At 45.0% G+C, this 22,266-nt stretch overlaps 1 protein-coding gene across 1 annotated transcript in view; it reads right to left on the bottom strand.

Annotated features, from left to right (window-relative positions):
- Positions 1-2,862: 2,862 nt before the first annotated feature.
- Positions 2,863-22,266, bottom strand: part of LOC147678850 (uncharacterized) — a 94,830-nt gene continuing 75,426 nt past the window's right edge. The window contains exons 8-9 of the mRNA XM_086946273.1: positions 19,785-20,024; positions 2,863-4,905 (exon numbers count right to left, since the gene is read on the bottom strand). Coding sequence (XP_086802399.1) covers positions 4,256-4,905; positions 19,785-20,024 — 890 coding nt within the window. The 3' untranslated portion in view covers positions 2,863-4,255. The remainder of the gene's footprint in view (positions 4,906-19,784; positions 20,025-22,266) is intronic.

Below are 22,266 nucleotides of genomic sequence, written 5' to 3'. Positions count from 1 at the left end.
CTCTTTTAGAAAGACTTGCATGTTACGACTATAAGACTCACATACCCAAGACACATGATGAGGGTAGGTCCGGGCGATTGCTGGGTTGACCTATTTGTCCTGAGCTGCATGGCACACCCATAACACACTTAATTGCAGCTTCATGGCCACACGTCTACTCACAGAGATTAATGACCAGTAGCGCTCCTACTACGAGTCCCTCTACCGTCACCTAGAAGCACTCCCAGAATCCCTGTAGCTCACATTTCTAGGCTGCATATGGCTCTCAACCATACCTCCGGGGGCAGGCATCTAATTGGGGTACCAATCACAGCTCCTGAAATATGACAAGCTATTAAGGATATGGCTACGGGCAAAACCCTGGGGCTTAATGGACTCGCAACAGAGTTTTACTCAACTAATGTGGGCATTCCAGTCCCAAAACTAGCAACTCTGTATGTAGAGTTTTTGAGGTTGGTTGGGCCACTTGCCTGAGCCCACCAGAAATGCCCTCCTGATACCCCTCCCGAAAAAGCAAAAGTTTCGGGAGTACCCACAACTGCCTATTGCCCTTTTATCAATGCTTACATGGACTTTGAGGTCTTTAGTAAGGCAAATAGATTGATTCCTTATATGCCGGTGCTCATTGAAAAAGATCAAAATAGTTTCATACCAAACAATAGTACTTCCCTTAACCTGCGAAGACTCTACCATATGTTATGCCACCCTGAAGTGCAGGACTATCCGACTGCGATTGCTCCTGTCAGTTGAACTCGAGAAGGCTTTTGACTCAATACCATGGGACTTCTAATGGAAGTCATGCAAAAGATTGGTCTAGGGGAGGGATGGATTCTACCGGGGACACTACCGTATACCGTACCGACAGCCAGGGTTAGAACGGGATCTACAGTCTCTACCAAGTATGATATTTTTCAGGAGACTAGACAGGGTTGCCCCCAGTTCCTTTTACTTTTCACCCTGGCAATAGAACCATTGGCAGAACTATTTTGAAAAAAAGAAGCGGTCGGTGGCATTAGTTGACGGCCAGGAACATATGTCGCTATACACAGATGTTCTTCTCTTGTGTATGGCAGAGGATCCTGGGAGAGTGCGAGGGGTGACTGACCACCTAGAGGAGTTTGGGCAGGTGTCTGGGTTACGATTCAACCGTACTAAAACCTGCCTGTTTCCCTGTGTGGCGAACTCTCCGTGTCCGCAGAATATTTCACTGGGACTTTGGTGGTCGCCCACCTCTTTTAGGTATATAGGTATTCAACTATACCATACACTGGAAGACCTACAAGAGGGAAGTCTAGGGGATCTTACTGCTCTCTTAAGGGTTGTGTCACCTTTTGGTGATGCTCCCTCGCCTGCTATATTGCTTTACAAACTTCCCAGTCCAAATTTTTGTCGTTTGGTTCAGGCAGGTGGATATCTTACTTGGGATGGAGGCCTGCATAGGATATCCCTTGAAGTGCAACAACACCTACCAGATGAGGGTGGCCTAGGGCAGTCGGACTCTGAACTGTACTACTTTGTGGCGCACTTACAGTGAATAGCCAGTTGGCTGGATGAGTCCAAGCGTGATGCACTGGACCTAGTGGGCCTGGCCCCTAACCAAGGTCTTCTCTTGCTCCAACTGCTGCAATGGGATATGGCCATTCTGTATCTGAATGTGTTGCTGCGAGCAGCGCTGTATTGTTGGAGACAGAAACAAATCCTAATGGCACAACTGTACGTGCCTGCTCTACCACATGGAAATCCGGACACTTCTTTTCCATCCGCCGAGTTGTCGGATGGGAGTGAGGTGGGTCTGCGGGTGGTAGAGTACCACTTTTAACTGGGCACGTTGATACCATTCAAGAAATTATCTGAGCAATATACTTTACCCAGAGGACAGTTCCTGACTTACAAGGCTTGCGGACCTACGTGGAACTGTGGGACAATGGACGAGTCGTGCCCGCCCCTCACGCTACACTCCAACATTTACTCACAATGGGTTCAGCCACATGCTTGGTTTCATGGTTCTAGCGCTCCCTGAGTGATATGGGGAAGAGGCCGCGACAGGCTGGAAGCCTAGATGGCAAACTATCTTGGGCAGTGAGATTACAGATAGGGACCGTATCAAAATAGTGGGTCACCCCAAAAAACTTTCACGCAACACGAGGCTTATATATAATCAATTCAAGTTTTCACATACAACATACCTTACACCCCATAAGTTACATGTAATTTACGGGGCTGGCTCGGGGAAATGTACCCGGTGTGGGCTCTTTGATGCCGAATTGACATGGAATTGCCCCAACATTCTGGTGTTATGGAATGTGGCCCTTGACAGACTCCAACATACACTGGGCTCACTATTCTGCTCCAGATTGAGGCTGCCAACTGGGAAGATTTCCTAGATCTAAGAAGCGCAAGTAGGGACTACATTTTTAGACCTGGCACTACCATTAGCCAAATGCAGGATAGACATAGCTTGGAAACCGGTGAAAGGCCCCAGATTCAACACACGGGTACAAGATGTTACGTCCTGGCCAGAAGCAGAAGAGAGGCTCTCTGCCGGCCTCTGGACCGAAATCCTAGGGAGAATCCAGGAAATATCTCAGATTCAGATCGGGGAGCTTCTGATGACCCCGAGGAGATGAGATGGATGGGGAGAACGGTGGGGAGGTGCTGGCTGGCGCCCTGGAAAGACATCCGGATTAGGGCCCCCATTATTATTTCGGTCTGGGCTGTCAGACCCGTTACTCCTTACCTGCCCCTGTACTCAGAGACCAATACCTCAGACACCATAAGATGCATTTTAGATTCAGATGCTTTCTGATGAACAGCATACCCAGACATACTAGTATATGGAAACAGATTATACCCCTCAAACAGTTTTGTTCTGCATTACACTTTTTATTTGCGTTGTAGTTTATTTTTCAACTTGGCTATTACATTGAATGACATTTCTCAGTTCAATCCGCAACACCCACCTTCTAAGACTTATTCAGATCTACCCCCACTGCTCCTGACACGGAGCTAACAGTGATGTACATACACACAACGTCGACAGGCCATGCCTGACCCTCAATCCAAGCTTAATCGACTGCTAAGAGTAGAGATCATGTCCTCCTTGGATACAAGCACACGGTTTTGTGTATGGCAGACCATTAAAGGCTCGAATGGGAAATGTGTCAAAGCTTTGGAAGGCTAATTATCGGAATCTTTACACAAACACTGTTGTTTGATCTGTAATGCTATTACTACATTAGCAATGTTGATATTGCAGTGGAATATGTAACAAAATGTTTCAGATGTTTTAAATGCAAATAAATATATTAGGGGGAAAAAGAATCAGATGCAGAATTCTGCCTCATACCTCCTTTCACATGGACTGTGTCAAACAATGTTAATTGCTCTATTGTGCAAGAAGACCTTTGATTAATCTGCTGGGAAGCAGAGTAATTTACTTTGCCCAATATGGCTGGCGAGGGCAAAGGCCAGAAATATGATAGTAAGCCGAGCCTGGGAAAAAAGACAAATCGTAAAGTGTCAGAAGTTGTTTACGGGGGATGTTGGGAACTGAAAATGTACATTTGGTGTATGTTTCACCACCGATTGGTTCGTCACTGGGTCTTGTAGGCCTAAGGGGAGAGAAACATCAATTTGGGCTGAATTTGCCTATAATGTCTAGCACAGCGAAAACATCACATACCTTCTGTAAGCACTACAGAGCTGCCCTATGAAGGCCCAATAACACTATAAGCCCTACTCCAAGCCAGCACCAATCCCTAAAGAGTCCCTTCTGTGACAGGTTACCTGTGTGTCGATACCTGGCAGCACGTGTGAAACTTCCATCCTGCGCAGCCCAGTATCTACACACTCATGAGTTCATGTGTAACCAATTCAGACCCTCTTACCCTAGCTGCACAGCAGTGGCCTTACTTTAAAAGGTGGATACTGATGGTTAGCACGCTCTGCCCAGTTACCGTAAATTAACTGTGAGACTTAACTAGTGACAATCACAGTAAAAGTCCAAAAACGGTGTGGTGAAAAGAGTACAGAATGGAGAGAACCCATTTACTGCACTCTCCATCCTTACAACGGCATGTATGATTAATCACTCCAGGCTGCCCCTTAAGATATTGGCCAACTGAGCAATGTTGATTTTAAACCACCTAGAAGCAGGAGGCTGGTGACAAGACTGACTGGTGAAGTTAGTGCAGTTAAACCAGAACAGGTAAATAAGAGGTCACTTACATCATTCAGATATTTTCTTCTGAAATGGTCATCTAATGGGGTTATGCGTTTTCATGTGTTTAATAAGGTTCCCCTTGAGGCTGAACCTTCTGTCACACTCAGAACACTGATGTGGACGTTCTTGTGTGTGGGTTGTATGGTGTCTAATGAGAACGCCCATCTGAGTGAAGCTTTTTCCGCATATACTGCAACAATAAGGTCTTACTCCGGAGTGGGTTCTCAAGTGGACAATAAGATTCTCCTTCCTATTGAAGTTCTTGTCACATTCAGTGCACTGATATGGTCTTACGCCTGTATGTATTCTTTTATGTTTAATTAGATTTCCCTTTCTGTTGAAGCTTTTATCACATTCAGTACAGGAGTACATTCCACCATTGAGTTGTGCTTCTGGCTGACATGAAACACGGTCTGCTTGTTTCTGCACGCTCCCGCCCTCTTTACATTCTTCTGAACTCTGTACTTGTTGCGATTCCTGGTATACATTAAAAGGAGCTGCACTACTGAAACCACTTGTATATAGCAATCTTTGTTCTCTCAATTCAGGGCCAACGTCTGACTGCATTTGGTTGTCATAACTTGTCGCATTCCCTGGGCCAGAAAACAATTTCATACTGTCTCTTCTTGATGCTTTTATTCCTGAGTTTTCCGATATAATTGTTCTAGTCCTTATTTTATTACCTGTCGAATTAAAGCAGAATCGAAATGATTAATGATCTGTGATTAGTCATTTTAAGCATTCTACTGAATTAACATTAAAAGCAAGTGTTTCCAAGTAATTTCAACAATCATGTATACATTTTAAATATTAAAAAAATTAAAGCAATGCATTTCAAAATGTATAAAAATGTAATCACTGCCATAAAATCCGTTTAATTGAATAATTCAGAAATAATAATGTTGTTATCCCTTCATTAAATCATTCAGAGCTGTATTAACAATAATTTAAGGTCCAGCTTCATAAAGTATACTGGTACAGTATAATATTTTATATATACGTATATAAGTTAATTACCTTTGGTAACACTCTTTCTATTTGATACTCTATTTAGCCACAGATTCCTCACTTTTAGAATATTCCCCGTCAGCATCAGTAAGATTGTTCAGCATAGTCCATGCATGCTGATAAGTGAAATTGTTCTGACCCGGAAGTGACTGGAGCTATAAATAGACACTACCCAAGCATGGGACATTAGTTTATTTCTAGACACGGTCTACTACGTTGGATTCTGAGCCCAAAAGAAATCAATGGTGCTAGGGTGGATATCTCTACTTTGGGTCCTTAGTAGATGGAAAAGGAGCCATTTGACAGAACGGGAAGGAGGGATGGGGGTGAGGAATCTGCAATTAGAGTATCCTCCAGCAAGAACATTTCCAAAGTTAAATAACTTATTCTTCTGATGGATACTTCTAATCACAGTTTCTTCATCTTTAGAATAGATATTAAAGGACAACATCCCCAAGTGCTGGGTCTTTAGAACGAGTCAGACCATAAAGTCTTGTAGGAACGAAGAGCAAAAAGGCCCTTTTTGTCATACCAGGCTGTCAAGGGAGAAGTGCTTTGCGGATGTGAGCTCCGATGCCCAAGTTGCAGCCTGACAAATATCCAGGACAAGGACTCTGCGTGCCAACACAGTCATAGCAGCCTTGGTCCTGGTGGAACGGCCCTCAAAACTTCTAGCATCCTTGGTCCTGGTGGAATGGGCCCTCAAGATGTCTCGAGGAGGCTGCTCTTCGCCATTAAAGAGCAGACTTTGATGGCGAGGACTATTCCCCTAGAAAAGGTCCTCTTCTGCACAGCCTTGCCTTTTGTCGCCCCAGAGAACTCCACAAAGAGCTGATTATCCAGTAGATGGTTGTAGGTACGATCCATGTAAAAACGTAGCACTCTTTTTGGGTACAAACCATGGAGTCTCTCCTCTTGCAAAAGGTTGGTGTGGCGAGAGGGGGCCAGCAGGTCAGCAAAGTGCAGGATTGTTCGACAAGGGAGAAAAGCCGCGTTGGTCCTCGGTATCAGTTTATCAGGGAATAAGGTGGTGTAAGGGTGCTGGGCTGACAGAGCTTGAAGCTCACCCATGTGATGTGCTGATGTTATTGCACTGAGAAAACATTTTTTGGGTCAGCAGATGTAGGGGGCAACTGTGCAATGGCTCAAAAGAAGTACAAATAAGAATAGAAAAGACCAAGTTAAAGCCCAACTGAGACATAACAAAAGGTATTTGAAGGGAATGGGGGAGACGTGGGCTAAAACTTTGAGAAAATGCATGACATGAGGAGAGTTAAACAAGGCTGAAAAGCCTGACATGTAACCTAAAACAGTTCCCAATGCAAGTCCTTGCTTGGACAAAGATAGGACAAATAACATATTCATCATTTTGAGTTGGTACGGGTCAATATTATGGGTTCCACATCAAGCCACAACTTGTCCTAGCATCCCATGTAAATGAATTTCATAGACGGCAGTTTGACCGCAGGATGACATTCAAATGCAGTATACTGCCATTGCTCAAACTCGAGGGTGTAGATAGCACATGCCAGAATGCAAGACCCTGCCCTGCTGCTGCAATAGAATGTAATACTGAAGCAGCAGCTGTATTGGAGGACAGATGCGAATGCCCAGACGTTCTGAGTATTGCACTCTACAGGACCAATCCGGAGGACTTGAACCCGGTCATTCTTGATCTTCTCCAGAACACTGGCAAGTTAGATGGTGGAGGGAAGACATACAAGTGTCCCCAGCTCCACTCTAAGTGGAATGTGTTTCAGAAAGAAGCGTCTTTGTAAGGCCTCCAATGCGCAAAAGTGTTGATACTGGTGATTCAGTTGGGTCCAGAGCTACAGGGCCTCTTGGCACAGAGTCCAGGACCCCACTCTACTCTGCTTGTTGCAAAACCACATGGTGGAGGTATTATCCATGAGGACCTGAAGCAGTCTCCCCTTGATGGATGACAGAAAGGCATTCAACGGCAAGTGAATGGCCCACAACTTCAGAAGATTGATGTGAAGGCAGGTCTCGACTTTAGTCCAGAGTCCTTTGCCCCGTGAGCTTAGGGTCTCACTGCAGATCTAGCATACATTATCGGACACGATTGACAAGCAGGATACAGGAGGCCAACAGCCTCAGGAGCCTCCGAGCCAGTCACCGAGACCCAGGTCTGAGGCTGAAACATAGGGATCATAGCCTGAGAATCCTAGACACATTCAGGCGGGAAGGCTTTATAATGAGAAATATCCATTATTGATCCGATGCATGGGAGCCTCTGTGAAGGAGTCAAACGTGACTTCGACATACTGACCGTGAACTTCAACGATTTAAGGAGATTCACTCTGCTCTGCTCTCAACCACGCCTAGAGCTGGAGTACCAATCGCTCTACCAAGCCGTCTGCTCTGTCCAGTCTGGGGCAGATGAGCGAGCCTGCCCTGACCTTCCTGGATGGCCTGTGCCACAGTTGCTCTGAATTCTTCTGGGACAGTTAGTAACATTTCAGAACGGAGTCCCATAACACGTAGGAGTATCAACCCAGCAATCTGCTGACGTTGATTGACCTGAGGGTGAGGCTCTTCCCAAATACCTTCCTTTTCTTCAATTCCTTGTCCGACAGGGGGTCATAGGGAATGTATTTAAGTTAACTGCTGGTGGATGCCTGTAAAACCAAGCTCTCCGGAGCAGGATGCCAAGTCACACGAACTGAAACCAGTGCCAATATGCTTGTTTCCGGTTCAGGGAGGACCTGGCTTTGCAGTTCGGTCCGGGCTGTTCCCTCAAGGAACAGGGTCAGGACTGATTTGCATATGGCTGGGTCCAAACTGGGGTGGTGAGTAAAGAATGATAGATTTAACCCAGATCCTTGTGACTGGGGTAAATGTTTGCATTATCCAGCATTTCGTCCATCAATTGTTTCTTTTGCATATGTTGCCCTAAGTGGGAAGGGTATGCCCAGACGTGGGTCCCGTGCTTACTACACCACTGGATTCAAGCTAGCCTGGCTGATGAAGGGTGATACCCTGAAACCGGTCCCAGGATGCTTGTTTCCGGTCCAGGGAGGACCTGGTTTGGCAGTTCGGGCTGGTCTGTTCCCACAATGAACAGGGTCAAGACTGATTTGCATATGGCTGGGTCCAAACTGGGGTGGTGTGGGGAGCAGAAGCATGATGGATTTAACCCATATCCTTGTGACTGGGGGTGAATATTTGCATTTTCCAGCATTCCGTCCATCAATTGTTTCTTTGCATAAGTCACACAAACTGGCCTATGGCGTGATGGGCCACTTGTCAGTTTACTGGCGTACAAGAGCAAGGTTTGGACCAAGTGCTCATGAGAAGGTCAGTTAGGGCCTCAGTAAAAAGCAGCAGAGGTTTTGATGAGGATTGTCTGGATTTCGGAACCTCTGTGAGGACATTAGTCTTTACTTTGATTGGAGGCAGTAGTAAATCTAAGACTTCGGCTGCCATGCTAATGAAGCACATTCTAATTATGCAAAAGAAAAAATAGCACGGACCGGGTTGTGGGACGAGGGGGCGGAGCTACCACAATGTCAGGGGAAGTATCTAGCCCTCTAGCCTCTCGTAGGTCCATATAAAAAATGTCTGCATATTGGAGAAAATCCGTCCCCATCATCATCATTACCTAAAGCAGGTTGCCTCTGGTCAGAGTCTGATCCAAAGAGTTGGTGGAGTACTGGGATATGGCTCTATACCAAGGTGCAGTCTTGTTGGAGTCAGAATGAATGTGGGGCCAGGCGCGGTGCACTAAATTCATGCAGAACTTTAGCAGAGGAATCTGCTTCCGAGTTGTAGCTGAGCCCTAGGCAGGTTCAAGGGGCACAGCTGGTGCAGCGGGCGGACCCAGCAGTGGTAACCCAGCTGATGGACTTCGCCCATGCATGGGACCAGAAGGTATACTTAAGGTAGCCAAAAAGGTGCCAAATATGCTTAGCATGCCTCCTAGAATACCTCAATTTCTTGCTGCCTCGCCAATTGATCTGGGAATTCGAGTTGCATTGGGATCATCAGCGGAATCAGCCCACGAGTAGGTGACCGGGAGCTAAAACGCAGCCACATTGACGCCCTTGCCACTTCTAGGAGTGGTGCGGACCTCTGACTTCTGTTTTTGGTCAATGACTGACCTAAAGTGTTATTTAGATCGGCCACTGACCCAGTGCCTTAAGCGGGAGCGCATCAGTGTTCTTGACTTCGAGCATGCATGGTCTAGACACGATACCCATCGGGGTTAGACAATGTAGAGCTTAGCTTCACAATCTCAGTTCATCAGGGCCCCATCTCACATAATTTGGACCTGTGGCACAACCTCAAACATCAGAGGCACACCTTGTGAAGATCTATCACAGACGTTTGTTTGTGGCAGTCCTTTCTAGGTTTAAAACATGTAGTTTAAGAAGGGGACATATTTCCTACCACAATCAAATATTTTGGAAGAAAAAGCTTATCAACCGATGAGAAAACGTAGCAGTTAACTCTGGATCGGTGTATGAAGGCACGAAAAGATACAACTGGGGTCAGCACGCCTGGGTGGCACTCATACATGTCTCCAGTTGTCACTTACGGGGTGGAGTGAAGTAGATGTGAACTGCACAACGCCACCTATTGCCACACAGGGACTAGGCTGAAAATGTTTCTGGATCCAGTGTGCCTCCTGGGGATATTTTAAAGGAGAGTAGTCTGAATGAAACAATGGTGCCAAGGGCTCACAGCACTGGCTTTGCATTGACAATCATGCGACCACTTAAAAAATTATGTTATGGATTGCTTGAATTGCGTTTAACATGATACAGCAGGGATGACTGGGACAGATCAGTGTGCGATTCCACACCGTTGCAGTGTACAAACACATGTTCTGGGGGAGTTGGTCATCTGTTTCCGGAGTCTGCAACTCGGTGCTGGGCACTTATCCACAGGGGGTTTTAGAGGCCTGTTCCTGCGCCATTTCCCCGGTTTCTTACAACGAGAGTGCAAGTGATGAAAATGGGAAAATCTGTCCGAGGCCAACATGCCTTGTGGTGTATCTTATGGCTTGATACCAGCAGTTACTATATTGTTTCTGTATCTTGAATCCTTCGGCCTCGAGAATGAAACAGAGTCCTTCCACTAATATGCCGATATACAACTATCTTAAAACGATGACTCCAGACGACATCCCCAACACCCTAAAAACCCTCCAAACAGAATTCCTCCTTTCTCACCTTTTTAAAATTGTAAACTTGATGCCTCCAGTCAGAACTGATTGAAACTTGATGGTTTCTCTCCTCACTCTTTTCTGTGGCTAAATACCTTGGTTCTACCCTTGACTTTAAACATCGAAGGGTGCCAACCATCTACACAGACCATATCGAACTCGCTGTGTAATGCTGGTCCTTTGGAGAACAGACTTTGGGAATGCCATTCGAGTAGATCTCTTACAAGCAGCTCTTGCAACAATCACAGAAAAGTTCCATTGCTAGCTCAGAATAATTACCTCAACAGGAAAATATGACCATGTGCCCAAACCCCAAGCCCCCCGCTCCTCCTTCGATCCCACTCTCTCAAACCACACGATCTCCAAAGGCTACCCCTAAAAGAAAGGATCAGTTTTAAACTTTGGTATACAAAGCAATCCAAATCTATGTAGTCTGCTCCCTTTCCATGCTGGCTCCAGAAATCGTAGCTCTTTACTTGCGGCCGGTAGGTTCATAAAATGTCTTGCGCAGAATTGATCCTTCACTTGAGCCATGCGATAAGCATCAAACACAGCACACCCTCCGTACTTTCAGAAAGCACTTCCATCGGTTCTCAACTTTCATGAATTCATTTACTTGACTCCTTCCAAATGCTACAAATAGTGCAAAATTATTCATTCCGTCTGCTTTTGCTTACCACCAATTACTTGTATGTTCCCTACAAACAGCTGTGAACATTTCTCTCTATTGTATTCCTCTGTATCGTAACAGCCACCCCATAGCCAGTGATACACGGAATAAGCCGTAAACTAACCTTCTTACTACCTTGTGTCCGGCCACCTTTACCCTGAGGTCTGCCTATGATTGGCCACTACCAGACACAGGCCTTTCTTCTGAGTCCGGGGAAATGCCAGATGCAGTTAATTTTACACCCCAAATACCATTGCCTGGTATTTACTGGTAAGGTGTGTGCTGGGAAAACCAGATCCATCAATACCGCATGTTTCAGAATAACAATTCAGAAGGTCACTCGTTTCCACCCAAATCAGGAATTCGTCAGCGCTTGGAATGAGGGTCTTAGTCGGTCGCTCGAACCCATAGGATGTGCAGGGAAAGAGAGCAACAGCTCAGGCAGTCAGACTCCATAAACATAGGTCAGGATCCTCGCAAATGGGTGTCATCTGCACCGCTTAGCTGTGCCCTGTACTATGCTGCATGGGCCAAGCACAACCCAGTTCCGGTCAAGAGACGAGCAGGCTTTTCCAGCAGCTACAAATTCCCAGCAGCTGGAGAGGCTGCCAGCAGTAGTGGGCAGACCAGCACAGCAGCATGTTAATGAGGGGGTTCACCAGTTCACCATGCAATGGTGGTCATGAGCCTCTGTGCCCACATGCCATGTAGGCATGCCACCACAGCCAGAGATGGGCCACAAATAGCAATCAGCAGCCTTGCGTCAGTCCAGTTCTCTGTGGTGTTTGCACCTTTCTTCCCTCCACAGTGCTAGATTTGCACAATATTAATAGTCTCACAAATGAAAGTGTTCAGAATCCATTCAAAGTAATCAAAAATCATTGCCCTGATCCAACCATCAAATTACCCAACATACAAAAAGAATACCCTCCTTCAAGTCCACTCCAAGTATTCCAAGTCACTGACAGCATCAGTGCATCCAACCTCCAGATGACTCCCAGCCCACTGACCGTTATCAAGGTCCATGCCTTTAAGCGACCACAAGAAGCCGAAACGTGCAAGGACAGCTTTTCTCTCAAAGAGGAGAACAGCCAATCCAGAATCTGTTCTATAAAACTATTGGTCGAGTTCCTGTATCATCTCCCATCAAGCAATTGCAAAACTAACTACATACCTTCATGGAGTACAAAATGTACTGCATGGTGGTCCAATTACCTTCAGAAGCAACAGAGGCTTGATACTGGAGAATACCTTCTAAAACAGCACAATAAAGGACATGCCAGTTGTCCCACTGCTATTAAAGCTCCCAGTTTTATGATCACAGATGACAACATCAAAAGTAACACAGTGCCAACGACATACAAATCGGCTTGAAAGTCTTCTCTGGTCCAGGCGTCCAATGCCTCAAACACTGCCTGCAGCTCATTCAGACCTGGATGTTCTGCACCGACCTGAAACTCAACCCCAAGACGGACCGCTGTTATCTGCTCGGAACAAAACGCAAGAAGCAGCACAACTCAGGAACAGATCAGATCAACTTTGACGGCTTCAACCCCAACTTTCACCCAATGCTAGTCCATCTGGGTTCACAAAGAGCACCAACCTCAACCTTAAGGAATCAAAATAAGAAATACAGATTGGTAACCAGTCTCTTATCAAATTGCTCCTCATAGGAACCAACTTCAGAATTTACTCTTGTATCTGAATGGTGAAAAACATCCTGCCCCACGGCCTCCTAAGTTTTAACCCCGTAAGGGCATCCTACTGACTGCAGCATGCCTCACCCAGGGCCTGAAGGAATATGATCATGAAACTCTAATCGCTTCTTCTCACCGGCCCGCACATCTCCAAAAAAGCTCCATCATTTATAAAGCAGTCACAACCAGCATTGCAACAATCTGGCATTTATAAAGCCATCACAACCAGCATCGCCACCAATCCGACATTTATAAAGCCATCACAACCAGCATTGCACCAATCTGGCATTTATAAAGCTGTCACAACCAGCACCACCACCAATCCAGCATTTATAAAGCCATCACAACCAGCATTGCACAAATCTGGCATCTATAAAGCTGTCACAACCTGCACCACCACTAATCCAGCATTTATAAAGCCATCACAACCAGCATTGCACCAATCTGGCATTTATAAAGCCATCACAACCAGCATTGCACCAATCCGGCATTTATAAAGCCGTCACAACCAGCATTGCACCAATCTGGCATTTATAAAGCCATCGCAACCAGCATTGCACAAATCTGGCATTTATAAAGCCGTCACAACCAGCATTGCACCAATCCGGCATTTACAAAGCCATCACAACCAGCACCACCACCAATCTGCCATTTACAAAGCCATCACAACCAGCATTGCACCAATCCGGCATTTATAAAGCTGTCACAACCAGCACCACCACCAATCCGGCATTTACAAAGCCATCACAACCAGCATTGCACCAATCTGGCATTTATATAGCCGTCACAACCAGCATTGCACCAATCTGTCATTTATAAAGCCATCCCAACCAGCATTGCACCAATCTGGCATTTATAAAGCCATCACAACCAGCATTGCACCAATCCGGCATTTATAAAGCCATCACAACCAGCACCACCACCAATTCAGCATTTATAAAGCCATCACAACCAGCATTGCACCAATCTGGCATTTATAAAGCCATCCCAAACAGCATTGCACCAATCCGGCATTTATAAAGCCATCACAACCAGCACTGCACCAATCTGGCATTTATAAAACCATCCCAGCCAGCATTGCACCAATCCGGCATTTATAAAGCCATCACAACCATTATTGCTCCAATCCAGCATTTATAAAGCCATCACAACCAGCATTGCACCAATCCGGCATTTATAAAGCCATCACAACCAGCATCGCCACCAATCCGGCATTTATAAAGCCGTCACAACCAGCACTGCACCAATCTGGCATGTATAAAGCCATCACAACCAGCATCCTGCACCAATCTGGCATTTATAAAGCCATCACAACCAGCATTGCACCAATATGGCATTTATAAAGCCATCACAACCAGCACCACCACCAATCCAGCATTTATAAAGCCATCACAACCAGCATTGCACCAATCTGGCATTTATAAAGCCATCCCAACCAGCATTGCGCCAATCTGGCATTTATAAAGCCGTCACAACCAGCACCACCACCAATCTGGCATTTATAAAGCCATCACAACGAGCATTGCACCAATCTGTCATTTATAAAGCCATCACATTCAGCATTGCCACTAATCCGGTGGACACCATCTCTGGGGGCTCTCAGAACACCCGCAGGCAGGACACCATCAGTCTGGAGAAAAAGAAGTTTATAAAAGAAAAAGGTGGGGGTCCCGCATTACAGCTGCCATGTGCCCTGACCTGTCCTGAGACCAGGGGCACTTCCAGGACCACCAGCAAACGCGGCAGGAGCTGCTAACAGCCAATCAGAGCGCCAGTAGGCGCTTCAAATCCAAACACGGGCTCCCGCACCGTGGGTCTCGCATTACAGCCGCCACCTGCCCTGACCTGTCCTGAGACCAGGGACACTTCCAGGACCACCAGCAACCGCAGCAGGAGCTGCTAGCAGCCAATCAGAGTGCCAGGATGCGCTTCTAATCCAAATGCGGGAGCCCGCAGCGTGGGTCACGTGCGGCGTGCCTGTGCAAAGCCCGGGCCAAAGGCGGGCCCGTCTGCGCCCGTCCGCGTCTGGTCTGGGCCCTCTCTCTTGGCTGCCATCTGCCTCTTACATTTAGTCCTTGCCTGTGTGCAACCTTATAGTGGAACAACTTCACCCATTGTGGCGGACCGCTGTAAGACTGATCTGCGCATTAAGGATTAACTGTAAGTTCTACCTGTTCATCTATGTTTCTGGTTGTTCTAGCGTTTATTTTGTCCTGTAACTGGTCTTCAACCATATAGTGGGGGTTACCCTTGGCAGACCTAGGATAGCTATCGAGTATCCAACCTGGCGGGGTGCCTGTATATTGTGTACTGTGTTAACCAACCCGACCATCTCGAAAGAAATGGGGAAGCGCACAACTGCTATCTGCCATGCACCACCGCTGCCTATTCCTCCCTTCCATACCTCAAAATCAATCGATAGGATTCTACAATGGGCCACAGGATTGGTGACTACAGAGATTGAGCTGACAGATCGGAGTTTGTCACTCACATCGAACCTTCGTCCAACTTCCCAAGATATGACCTCCCTTACACCGCATAGTGATTTGGATCCAACCCGACACATCTTCCAAGATTCGCCCATTAGAGAAACCGGAATATCGGCAAAAGTAGTAACCAGGAGGCGGGGCATCACCAAAGGTTTAGAAAAGCCCGGTAACAGTAAACAGGCTGCAAGGTCCACTAAAATCGGGACCAAGCGGGAGAAACTGAATGATGGATCTCCAGAGCTACTAGATGCTGCCTCCGAGCAGGCTGCATCAGAGGGTCAGTCCAACCAAACAAATTCAATGACGGCACCACTACCGACATGGGCGGTTCCCATGATGGAAATCTTACAGGGTCATCTAAGAGCTATTGTCAGAGAAGAACTTGCTCATGTACATGTCCGTTCGGACAAACTATTTAAACTCTGCTCTTGTACTGCGGGGAATCCACTGCCATCTCTTTTATTGGGTGAAGAGAGTTGTTCAGTAACTAAGGGCCCCACTTCATTAAGAACAGATGACCCGACTGACAGGCCCAGTGGAACAAGAGGGTCCATTATTACTAACCTGGCAATGTATGGTGCCCGTACAGCGACTGTCTCAAACCTGGGGGCCTTGACATTAAAACCCACGGTTTTTATGAAAAATAGAGCTGAAACAGTTGGGTCTAATAATCCGAATGGCATGGGGGAGGGTCCACCCTCAATTAACCTCCCTCCAGCATCAATCCTATTTGTAACTGTCCTTGTTGGCGTCCCTGTTTTAAAAGATGGTCAGAATGAGTCTCAATACGAGTAAAAAAATAGCGTCCCTGTTTTAAAAGATGGTCAGAATGAGTCTCAATACGAGTAAAAAAATAAGTGCCTCCATTGGCCAGTTAGATATTGTTGCTTTTCTTATGCCAATGCCAACAATATACTTATGACACGCAGGGTAGCTTGGCTGGGAAACAGACCTAAAGATGCTGTTGGGGAATGCATCATAATAAATTTTAGGGAAAGCCGTATTGTGCAAAATCTCTTATATCGGCGTCAATCTTCATCTATCATGGGCACAGACATTAGCCTTCTCCCCCTCACCCACTTTTATTTGCCAACAATCCCCCAGGGTACAAGGGCCAACTATAGAGCTGGTTATAATGAGTGGCATCAGAACCCAATATCGATGAGGCAGGTTGCTGTACAAACAGGTCCATATACTTTCAACCTGCCCCATGGCAAATAGATTTGGGGTACTTGAAGAAATAGATTGACTTACGGAGGAGTACGTACCCAAGTTAAATGGTAAGTGGGAATTTTCAGGGGATAGGGTCCATAAGTGTAAAAGAAGGGTATGTGGTCCCAAAGTTACCGTACCTTTTTCAAAAGAAAAGAACAAGACAGCAGGCCTTTTCAATCCATGCCCTCAGGATCTGCAACAACATCCCTATATCCATCAGGACCGCCCCGATTGAGGAACAAGTTTAAGAGTCACCACTTTAAAAAACTCTATATCACAAGCCGCAACAGTACCGCTCTGCTCCCAGAAACCACCCTGCGCTATGTTCCCTTGTTGTGCGTTTGTTGCATTTAACCGTTCACATCCCTCTGCTGCCATTTTAACCAGTTTCATTTAAACAAATACCACTTACATGGTATTCCTATAAACATTCCCATCTGTGTTTATCCATATTTTACCATTTCCTTTGTCATCACTATAGAGCCAACTTTTTTATGCTATTAGAAAAAATGATGTCGCAACTAGTACTTTTGCACATTTATTTGTATAAAAATGTACAATTACACTTGGATATTATACAACCTAATAGAGCAGCACATTTTATTTTGCAGTTCCGTTAAACAAGATGAGGTTTATTTATTAGACCGTGCTCTGAAGCATTACGCTGTGCCGTTGGAGTTGGGGCGGAGAGTCGTCCCTAAAATACAGCAAGCCACCATAAGCGCCAGTGTTGGCAATTAAATGCCGGTGCAGAGCACCGGAAACCACCAGCTGAAATCAAGCACGGATACAAACATTGTCCACCGAGGTAGATTTCAGTACTCGGAAATGGAGAAGTTGACACGTGTGTGTAATATAACGCATTAAAATAAACGCCATTAAAGTGTCTGTGCAAGAGTTCGCTGGTTCTTTCACCAAGTGATATAGAACACACAAATGATGATGCTCCAGCACCATGCCTGACCCGGCTAGGTGAGCTACAGTCTCATCACAGATATTGTAATATGAAGAACCATTCACAGGCTGCATGCAGGGCCCTCTATTGCAACGCATGAAACAGGAGCAAACAGCAAACCGTCCCACCCAAAGTAATTACATAACTGATGAAGTTGCAATACACGATCATCGATTTCATTGGTGGTTCACCATGTTCATCCAATAACTGGGTTGCAGACTGTGTATGTTGGTAGCTCTGATGAACACACTTTCCTTGGTTTGACTGCAGCCCTACAGAGCAGTGCATGCCCACCAATACTAAAGAAATATTGGAAGACAGCTAGTACACAGGCTTTTCCAATGGTTTCCCAAAAGACCTGATAATCAAAGTAGGGTATATTGCGCCCCTTGGCTGGTTTGTTGCAGTACTAGCATGCTTCATTAGACCAGGAACTGTACTCCAAAAGCACTTCAGCGTGAAGCACACAGAGTTGCTGCACGCATACTGGCATTTTTTCTTGCCACGGTGCCCCCCTGTGGCATGCTTACATTTTTTTAATCTATGTGCATGTAGGCAGTGAGGAGGCAACTTGCTGCACCATCCATCTTACACACTCCAACAGCAAACATGTCCATTGCAGATGTTGTGACACTCATTTCTTTCTGTTGATTCTGCATCCCCTCCTGCAAGACCACAAATGTGAAAGACAATTCAGACCTCTAGTGTTGCTCAGCAGTGTGGGACTGACTGCAGTCATATGTGGGGCAATGTTGCTAGCCTGGTCCAGTCGTGCACCAGTGTACTGGGATGCCACTCACACCAACCATCACGTTCACCTCAAAAGTCCAAGTGCCACTTGCGTTGCTACCACCACAGCGAGATCAGTGGCACGCGCTTGGACTTCTGCAGACTTCAGCAGGTTGATGACAGAGCACAGAAATACCACATGTTTCCGAGTTCCTTCCACATGGTTCAGAACCACTTTGCCACCAGGTGAAAAAACTGAGACTAAACATTGTAATTAATAACAGAGTTTACTAAACAAAGTCCTTACCAACCCCGTTTCCCAACAATTTCACAGTTTCTCCGCAGCGCCTGCACACAGTAGTACTGCATCCTTAACTTCCACTGGAACAACCACATCTGGCAGAGAAGGCCCTCTCACTTGGACGGACATATGGATCCCGCTTGAAACTTGGTCCTAAGTAAAGCTGCCCCGATTTCTGATTAACAACCTCTGTTAGAGGAATAGTGACTGTTGTCAAAGTTTGTAAAGTATTTCAATTGTATAAGGTTATGACCTCTTCTATCACATCTGCAAAAGGTATTAGTACTGATATGTTAAAGGTGTTCAAATATGGACATCAGTTATATTAGGCAGCTTGTGAAATTGTGCCCTAGCAGCACTGAAAATAATATCACCTGAAGCAGGTCTGTCAGCAGATGTCTGGGCAGGAAGGGGTCAAATAGTCTTGGGGCAGAAAATGCTGTTCGTTCAGTGCAACAAATACGTTATTTACCTGTAACTAGTTTGCATGCTTTGGAATCTTTCATAGATTCACATTCTTGGTGAATAATTTAAGCATGTGAATCTGTGAAGGATACCAGAGCTCCAGATCAGAGTCGTGATCAGAAGAATCTGGATCTTTAACTTTTGACTCTGCTCAGAGAGGGTCTGCTGAGGTGCGCGTTCACCTACACATTGCATTCTGTAACTAAGACAGAACTGTGGGATGTGAAGCCCAAGCTCTCCGTCTAACCATGGCGAATACGACGGATAATGTTGAGTTGTAAATACAGATACTGCCCAACTGAGCAATGGCGAATTCAAACCAGCAACAAACAGACGGCTATTGACCAGACTGGTTTGTGATGTTCTTGCAGGTAAACAGACCAGGTAAGTAAGAAGTCCCTCCTTACTTTCTGATATTTACGTCTGAGATGATCATCTGTTGTTGGTATGCGTTTTCATGTGTTTGATAAGGTTTCCCTTGAGGCCGAACCTCCTGTCACACTCACAACACTGATGTGGACGCTCTTGAGTGTGGGTTCGATGGTGTCTAATGAGAACGCCCGTCTGGGTGAAGCTTTTCCCACATATACTGCAACAATAAGGTCTTACTCCGGAGTGGGTTCTCTTGTGTACAATAAGATGTTCCTTCCTACTGAAGCTCTTGTCACATTCAGTGCACTGGTACGGTCTTATGCCTGTATGTATTCTTTTGTGTTTAATTAGATTTCCCTTCCTGTTAAAACTTTTATCACATTCAGTACACGAGTATAGTCCACCGTTGAGTTGTGCTTCTGGCTGAGATGAAATTTGGTCTGTGTGTTTCGGCGCGCTCCCCCACTCATTACCTTCTTCTGAACTCCGTGCATACGGGGATTCCTGGTATGCATTAAAGGGAGCTGCACTACTGAAACCACTTCCACAAAGCAATCTTTGTTCTCCTCCCAACTGTGGGCCAATATCTGGCTGCATTTGGAGATCATAGCTTGCCGCATTCTCAGGGCCATGAAAAAACTTTGTGCTGTCTCTTCTGGATGCGTTTTTTTCTGAGTTTTCTGCTTTCATGTTTCTAGGCTTTATTTTATCACCTGTTGAATTAAAACAGAAGTGAAATGATTAATGCTCTGTATGTGATTACTAATGATAAGCACACTACACAATCATCGTTAAAAATAAAAAAGTGTTTTATGTCCACAGTTTTAAATTGTGCATATTAAAAATATATAGAAAAAAGTATAAAAATATAACCTGTGCCGTACAATCCAGTTGATTACTCCACTTATATTTTGACACCTTCATAAAACTACTCCGAGCTGCAGCCCCAATCATTTAGAATCTAGCTTCACAAAGAGTACAATATTCTTGGTACAGAAGTAGTCAAGAGATTGAGGGACAGCCACTACAAGGGGGATGCTTTGTCTGTTGAGCTCGGGGTTGGCTGCCTCATTTAGAGGTTCATTAAGGGTTGAAACGTCGACGATAAGAATAGGTGTCCCATCCTAGTGTCTGACATACCTGCATCCAAGGAATAAGGACACATGCTTGAACATATAAACTAAGCATATACGGATGCCCCATTGAGTTATGTTTTCTATATTTGTTGATAATATTGAGTGTCTTATCTTCTAGATTGTGTTCCATGTAATGTACCTTGTATATGGCACTTATGTATGTAACCATATATCTTCTGTACCAGTCCTGTGTTTTCACGATATTCGTGGATGTATTGTTTTACACAACATATGAATTCTAATATATTGTGCACAGTTTGAATACTTAGTGTCATTCTCATTTTACTGTGTGGTTATCAATGTTGATTTTGCACCATTGGTTGGTTCTCCTAGGTGATCAGGATAAATGTAAACTCTTTGAAGGAACTGCACACTTTATGACAGAACCCTCTGCTAGTATATACTGTAATTTAGAGTTAGGCAGAACCGCAGCTGGTCCCATTGTCCGAAGCTTTGACACATGACTCTTCCCCTATATGGATGTCAATGTCGTTGGAAGTTCGGCTCTTTACAGGGAGGTCCTTCTGACACATTTTCCCCATTTGAGACTGCCAGGGATAGCCTAGCAGTCCGAAACCCCTGCTACATTTCTAAAATGAACTTGGCAAAAGCCTCCCTGTTGCATACAATAACTAACCAGGATATGTGCTTTTGAGTTTTCACACTATATTGATACTTATTGCTTGTCAAAAGTTATTTTTTGTGAATAGAATTCCTATTTTGTCATGAAAAGATTCCAATTTTAATATCTTCTGTGTCTCCTTAACAGGAACTGGTTGGTGAGGTAGGAAGGCCCACACCTTTTTACCATAGTCATATAAGTGTTCCAAACCTAGAGAGGTTATAGGTATACCTAAGAAGGAATATGATAAATTACCCTTTAAGCATATATTCGCAGTGTGTAGCACCATAGATTCATGTGCTTAGCATTATCCTGCCATCTAGTCTTGAGCTTGGACGATTACAAGTTGGTTTTCTTCAAAGAAGTCTTCGAGTCACGAGGTATAGTGACTACTCCTCTGGTGTATATTTTGCGTGTTGCTTGCCTCCTTCGTTAGATTGTTTTGGCTCATCGGTTGAGGGTTAGGAAAAGGAGCAATAAAGTGACAGAATAACAAAACATGCGTAAAATTGTGAGAGTGTAAATTATGTTTCTAAGTAATGCAATCAAAAGCTTCCGGGGAGGAGGATGGGTGCATATGAATCTATGGAACTACACGCTACAAATAGATGCTTACAGGCTAAGTAAAATATTCAATTCGTAGTATGTGTTGGCCGTAGATACATACGCTTAGCATCGAATGTAAAGCAGTGCTCCCCTTGATGGCTAGTGATTGGTTGAAGTACTTGTTTAAAATAATGTTTTAAGTACAGCTTGACCCACTCTTGCTTTTTGATGAGTGAATACATCAACACAGTAGTGTTTAATAAAAGTATGTTGGTTATTCCATGTAGCTGCTTTGTAAATATCCTCTATAGGGATATGTTCCAGGAAAGCCATAATGGCTCCTTGTTTACGGGTAGAATGAGCCCGTGGTGGTATTGTAAGCACCCTTTTGGCTTTTTGATAACATGTCTGAATATATCGGATTATTCCTCTAGCAATTCCTATTTTGGACATTGGTGCCTCCATGTGAGGTTTGTTAAAAGCAACAAAAAACTGTTGTGCCTTTCGAAAAGATTTTGTCTTATAAATGTAGGAAATGATAGACCTTTTAACATCTAATGTATGCAGAGCCTGCTCTGCTACTGTGTTTGGGTTAGGATAAGACCGCTTCAAGTAGACATTTTTGATTAGTTCGTAGAATTAATTGGTTTA

Source organism: Lissotriton vulgaris, chromosome 12 (assembly GCF_964263255.1).
Source record: "Lissotriton vulgaris chromosome 12, aLisVul1.2, whole genome shotgun sequence".
NCBI classification, from domain to species: Eukaryota; Metazoa; Chordata; class Amphibia; order Caudata; family Salamandridae; genus Lissotriton; species Lissotriton vulgaris.
This window is presented reverse-complemented; position numbering and strand designations above follow the sequence as displayed.